The 7,098-nt window shown below is 30.5% G+C and overlaps 1 protein-coding gene across 1 annotated transcript; it reads right to left on the reverse strand.

Moving 5' to 3' along the window:
• Nucleotides 1-550: 550 nt before the first annotated feature.
• Nucleotides 551-4,561, reverse strand: LOC139818009 (fatty acyl-CoA reductase wat-like). Its single transcript, XM_071786404.1, has 10 exons — nt 4,168-4,561; nt 3,377-3,516; nt 3,179-3,301; nt 2,850-2,975; nt 2,586-2,731; nt 2,400-2,509; nt 1,956-2,151; nt 1,128-1,367; nt 733-990; nt 551-647 (listed from the first exon to the last, which is right to left on the reverse strand). Exons 1-10 carry the CDS (start codon nt 4,232-4,234, stop codon nt 557-559), a joined length of 1,497 nt encoding a protein of 498 aa, XP_071642505.1. The 5' UTR covers nt 4,235-4,561; the 3' UTR covers nt 551-556.
• Between the last annotated feature and the right edge of the window lie 2,537 nt (nt 4,562-7,098).

The following is a 7,098-nucleotide window of genomic DNA, read 5'->3' on the forward strand; positions in this document are numbered from 1 at the left end:
TAATGAGAATGATTTTTACGCTTCCCAGGAAGATTGTGTGAGGAAAATGATGGTCGAGGTTGTTGAGGGGGAATCTCAGGTATACGGTCGGATTCTCCTCAGTTGAGGCCCGAGCCTTTCGAACGGTCAGGTCGATACGTTACAGAAGTGCACTCTTGTTTTTTACTCGGACAAAAATACAGAGGAGCGCCGAGCAGCGTTACGCAATTAAATTTTGCGTAAAACATGGAGTTTCTCAGAAACGTTAGAAATTTTGAAGACAACGTATGGGGAAGCTGCTTTGTCATATGGAAGGAAAGCCGTTCAGAATGAACAGCGCTCTGGGTGACCTTCGAAAGGCTCAACTGAGAAGGGTCTGACCTGAGATTTCCCCTCAACTACCTCGACCCCCCATTTTTCTCATGCAACCCTTCTGGGGAGCGTAAAAAAGTCGTTTTCATTACTTTCCGAACACCGTGTACGACATTAGAAAGAAGTTTTCTAAAGTAAATATTTAATATAAAGGAAAATGAGAGAGATACATATGAAACATACATATAAAACGAATATGTAAAAGTTATGTACATATAATTGTAAATACCATCCAGACAATCCAAAGGACTACAAAGATCGAAACAATTTTGAGCGTTTGGTGGATCCAATAAAATCTAAAATTATAGAGATTTTTTTTTAATTAACAGAAACTGAACTTAAACTAACAAAATTAATTAAAAATTGAAAAAGATCTGTTACCTCTTATGCTTGATACGACTGATTTCCAAAGTACTGTCATCGTCATTTAGCAGATAGAGACGTATGCCCATATAATGATCAATTATATATTTTGTCCAGTCAAATCCAACCATGCTGAAATTAAATAATTGCTGATCATCTTCATTGAGATGACTCCACATCGCTTGAACATTATCAGTGGAATGACTCCATTCATTATTGCAAAAAAGTTGGATCGCGTCGGAATATATGTCGATCTTCTTACATAACTTCCACATTCTGAAATACATATAATGCTATTATAATTTTTCATATTATAGACGAAATTTTATTTGGTTTTGATACAAACTATGAGATGAGATCTATATATATATATATATCAAGCAATAAAAACAACATTTAAATTTACGTGATACCTTGGTCTATGATCTATACAGATGTTTACAACATCCATAAGTAAAGCCGGAAGGAAATGACCGAGCCAAACGCAAATTCTATATGGTATTTTACGTTGAAAGGAAATCAAGAAGGGGAAATATATGGCTTTACGCAAAGGGTACATCTTATTTGTGTCGAAAAGTGTAGAAATGTATTTATTCCAAGTAGGTCCATCGATTGGTGACACAAAATTATAAATTAATGTATCCTTGCCACTCCTACAAGATAAATTTATTTAAACATAATTATGTTGTACATTATACTTCTTTATACATCAGAGTTATTTATAATCAAATGCTAATGTCCATATGTGTATGTGATTACGGTAATACTTAATTATAAGTAATTAACGTATTTAAATACACTGCACATTTGTCCGAGTGCGTTCTATGCTTAAAAAATATGCCCCTTTCTCCACAGATTATAGTATTTTAGAATAGTTTTATTTAATTATAATTAATATATATAATTATGTAAAAAGTAGTTGGTGGGCCCGTCAGATACATATAGATAAATAAAAGAATATTTGCGATAGGTAAAGGATAATAGCAACTGAATACTAATTCTTTTACTTTTTTGGTCTATTAACTTTCATATTTAATTGTCATATCTTCATGATGTTAGTTTGTTACAAGCATTAAGAAATAATATAAATATGTATAATAAGTTATTAAAAATTATGTTTAAAAAATAATCTAAACAATTTGCGAGGTTGAAGCATTATTATGCCATTATCCGATGACAATGTTCAAAATAGTAGAAATAAAATTTTATGTAAATTAGCTGTGGAGATGTTGGTCAAATACCTGAATTGATTAGAGACGTCCCACGCACTAGCGATTAAAGCATTTACCGTGAAGTCGACGGGCACTAAATTTGCCTTTAAATCGAGATTACAACGAATAAATCTTTTGATACCAAGTAGCGCAGGTACTATAACACCTAGTGGTCCATACATATTGTCCATCCATCCAACAAGTGGTTCATTGGCGCTAGATATAACTGAAAGAGATCTTAATTAATCCCCGTTATGTAGATTCGCAAAAATCAAACTTATTATTAGCTAAACGCGACACACACACACACACACACACACACACATACATCCGCGATTGTTTATTATTATTTTATAATTATAGAATTTGATAGCACACAATTATGCAAAGCAATTGAAAATAACTAAATATAAATGTTATTTAATAAATTCTTTAGCAAAAGAACTCTGCCAGTTTTTACAATTATTCTGTTACCTATTGCAGGTCGAAATATTCCTACTGGCAAATCTCCGCTCTCGTCTCTGAGAAGTCCTTCCGCAATAGCTTTCGTGAATGAATATGTATTCGGCCATCGTGAAATGATTCTAGTCAAACGACAGTTTATCTCTTTCTTTATTAATATATTTAATTATTTTATTATATTATGCATCAAAGAATTACCTAGATATTTTTTCCTCAATTACGTTTTCGTCTAAGTTTCGTGTAAATAAGATAAGGTCTTTGTGATTAATAGGATACGAGTAGAATCGCTCTTCGATATGTTTCACATGGCAGTGTGCATAAATTGTTGACACGTGAATAAGTGACTGCAAATGTTAAGCGTAATGTATGTTTTTTTCTTAAAATTAGTAAGAAAATTGCAAAATATAAATAATTTTTGCCACTTATTATTACTAGAGAACACATATTGGATAAAGGAATTACTTTTAAATTTGGCATGTGCTTTGCAAGTTTTAAGATGGTGGCGGTGGCATTAACGTTTACCATCGTAGAAACTTTGATGCTTTTGTTGAACCGTATATTTGCTGCCATGTGAAAAATTATAGATACCTATAATAAATATATATTCTTTAAGTAGGAAAGATATATAGAAAAAAAGGTACAGAATTTATTTCTAATTGCATCGATAATTATAATTAGATGTATGTAATAAATATGTGCTTTTTTTAGATATGCAATATATTTTTATTTTGTATTAGAATATAGTAGGACAGACGAGATATATAATGATATGAGTAATCTGAATTAATTACCTGATTTATCAATATGTTCTTGTCATTTTCTGACAATCCGAAGTCTTCTATATCGAGATCACCTATTATCGGCACGATTTTTTTGCGGAAATTCGGTATTTCTTTTTTTATTCGGTCAAAAAGCTATGGATTACAAATTTGAATGACGATCATTTACAAATATACATCATGTTTCGATATTGTTTTCGAGATACTCACAGGTTTCTCAAACATTTCATCCAGTCGGCTTTTGGGACATTTGTCTCTTTTCGGACGTATTAGCAGATATATCGTTGAAATATCGGGGCAACTTCGTAACAGTTTCTCAGTCAAAAATTTTCCAACAAAACCAATACCGCCTATAAGCAAAATACGTATGTATGTGTATGTACATATACAGGGTGTCACGTTGCTACACACGTGCCGAAATATTAGGAGAAGCGCTTTATAAATAACAATAATTGACCATGCACCAAATGTCGCTCATGTATAGCCGTTGTTATTTACTTAGCGTTTTTCCCAATGCTTTGCCACGCGCTTAACAACGTGAACGTTAGGCTGCAGCTTCTCGTCAAATAGCACGGACGCATTCTGATTTGCGTATTTTTATTAATTAATTTATCATTAATTATTGAGAAACTTGCAAAACGTAAAGAACTTTTCGAATCAGTTTTACTCGCTCTACCTGCTCACGAGCACTGGTCTGCATATTATTATATAATACATAGCACCCTGTATACCAGATAGCACAAAATGTTGGTTTAAAATGTTTTTTTTTTTTTTTTTTTTTTTGGAATTTTAAGGAACATTAAAAATAAATGTAATTTAAATTTTGTGGAAATTTTAATCCTATAGGATATCCTTTAGTTATTCTAAGGAAAAACACATAATAGCCAAATACTAGCTCCAAAGACATTTTAAGATTATTATGAGATGTTATATAATAGCCTTAATTGTCTTAAAGATATTATTTTACTTTATTGCATTCATTGCACTTCTATAATAAATACCTGTAATAAATATTGATTGTCCGGCGTAAAAGTTTTGTATTGGTGTTCTGTGTGCTTCAATTTCCATGTTTTATTCAATGGTGAAGTTAATATAGAGATTAACACACACAAATAGATACCACTCAATTTCCTAATTTTCTAGATCGAATGTCCGTTTGACTTGATGTTGCTTCGAAGACTGACGGTTGTAAAAGGAAGCTTGTCTATATATATACTCGCGCCTCTTATTGTTTGAGAAGGACAGATACTTTCTTCCAATTTTTAAACCTGAGTAAGTGTAATATTGTAGTTGGCACACAGATAACGTTTTATTAGAATAATTGACGCTATTTTTATTGTACATTGGTTGTAATTATTCATATTTTTAATTTAAATTCTTGAGACAATATTTGTCAAGCTATAATCTCTAATTATCTTTCGATTGTTAAATAATCGACTCCAGTTAAATAATTTGAAATATCTGTACATTGGGCACTGATGATGACCATATTAAATGTCGATAAATTGTATTAATAAATAATTTTGCTTCCTCATAGAGGAAGCTTTGTTTTCGTAAATTCGTATATGAACCTTTGATTGCGTATAAAGTTGGCTCTAATCAACCAAATTTAAAAGAATTATATATAAAATAGGGGTAGAAGAAACCAAAGAAAAGATTGTTTTTTGAGTTTTTAATGTAAATATGTTCAGAGTGTTTTAAAACGTCGAAATATTGCATTAAAAAAAATGTCGGTATGTGTGTATGTATGTATGTATGTCTGTGCCAAATTTACAGAAATTTCTATAACTCCAGAACTGATCAACCAAATTTTAACGAATTATATATGAAATAGGGGTAGAAAAGACTGAAGAATATAATAGAATTAATAAAAATAGTTAATAATAAAGAGGTTACCGATTTCTGTTAAAAAAAGGTTTACCGAAATTTCTTAATTTTATTATATTCTTCAGTTTTTTCTATATTTCTATTTCATATATAATTCTTTAAGGCCGGTATTCATAGTCGGGTTTTATATCCAAGATCGTCTTAAGTATAGTCTTAAGGCGTCATCAGCCAATCAGAGGGCCGTATTAGCATCTTAAGACATCACTTCCTCTATGAGGAAGCCAAGTGCCTAATTTGCACAATTTTTTTAAATATTGTTATATTATAATCTAGTTTTTAAACTTATCACGTGATATAATTTTTAATAAATCTTATATAATCAATAAATGTTGTCTTTTCTGGATGGAATTCGGGAAAATAATTTTTATTGATAAATTGGCACAATTCTTCACGGAAATTTTTTTGTCGTACTTCTTTGTAGAATTTTTTGTAGTTTTTCTTTTGCGGAAATTTTTTTTGCGGTTCTTCTTTTTTCACTCGATCGTAAAGCTGTAGATCCGGGTAGTAATAAATGTATCATCCTTCAACTTTTCTTGAACTCTTCTGAATAATTATAAGCAATAATATATGAGTGTGCATCTTGATACACTGAGAAAAAGAAAGTTGAAATATTCAGAAACAAATGTTACTTGTGACGTTTTTTTTCGATATTTGTTAGTAATAAAAAAATTGAACTGTGATGACAGAGAAATATACATTTCTGTGAAATATACCTAGTTTTTCTTATTAATTGTAAAACAATTTTGCTTATTTTTTGCTGGAATAATAAATCTACTTGTGCAAATTTATATTTTTTATACAATATTTATTTACAATAGGACTGACCTTTATAGACAAATGACATTTATTTCTAGAAACTAAATTTATGTTTTGGAAACGAATACTTTCAGCTTACTAATTCGTATTGCGTCATACAATATGACTGATGACTAGTAGCGGTGTGTTGTCGCTATGTGGTGACTGTCTGTGATTCATGTTGAGTGTACAATGTAGTTGCTTTAAGTGTAGTTGCTTTAAATTAAACTGTTAGTTCAAAAAAATGAAGACAAAAAAATAATATGTAACTTTGTGTTATCTGCATTACATGGAACCCAAGGAGCGCTAATGCGCGTTTAATACGCTTTGAATGTACATTAAACTTTGCATTAAATGGTTGGTGGAACACCAACACCTTGTTACGGCTCCACGCTCCATCTTTCTTTGATTGATTAAATAAAAAGTCAGAAGCTACTCATTTAAATATTTTATAAAACCTGTTATTTATAAATTATATCAAAATTCTAGTCTAGAAAAGACTAGTCTGAATAATTATATTACCAACACTTTTAACTGTCCCAACTCAGTGAGAACTAGTTTTGCCTATGCATCATTTATCCATGTTGTTCATCGAATGTTAAACAAAGATAAATGATGCATTATACGCATCATGCATGAAACGGAATGCACCCCTAGTAAAAACTGTTAACATATTTTAACAAACAGATTTTTCGGTCAGAGCTAGTTTTCTGTTAGACTGAACTGGCCATTGTTATTTCTACAGAATTGACTATAGTTAATACTATAAGTATTAACGAATTGCCTTTGATAAAACTAGTTTTGACTAGTTAAATCGGGTATTCGAGTATTCGAGTATTCGGTAACTCGGATTCTCTAACGGTAACATAGATAAGAATAATAAAAAATAAGTTTTTTAAATATATTTATTGAAAATGCAGATATGGCACATGTTACATTAAAATAAAATAAAATAAAATAAATTGAATTGAATTGAATTAAAATCGGTTTTCCTAAATTAACGATAAGATTTACACTAATAGAATTTATTCATTCAATTTATGCTGCAATAAACTGTAATCTACACGTGTGATTATAATTTCTTCAATTTATTCTCAAGGCCTTTAATTATGAAAATATTCAGCGATTTACAATGAGATAACATGTTGTTTTTATTATTAAAAAACCACGTAAGAGATTTATTGCGCTTAAGAAGTTTTTTTCGTTTTCTAATGTTTTTGTTATAAAAAACACGATGTTTGAGTATTGAA

This window comes from Temnothorax longispinosus, chromosome 8 (genome assembly GCF_030848805.1).
Source record: "Temnothorax longispinosus isolate EJ_2023e chromosome 8, Tlon_JGU_v1, whole genome shotgun sequence".
In the NCBI taxonomy this organism is placed as follows: Eukaryota; Metazoa; Arthropoda; class Insecta; order Hymenoptera; family Formicidae; genus Temnothorax; species Temnothorax longispinosus.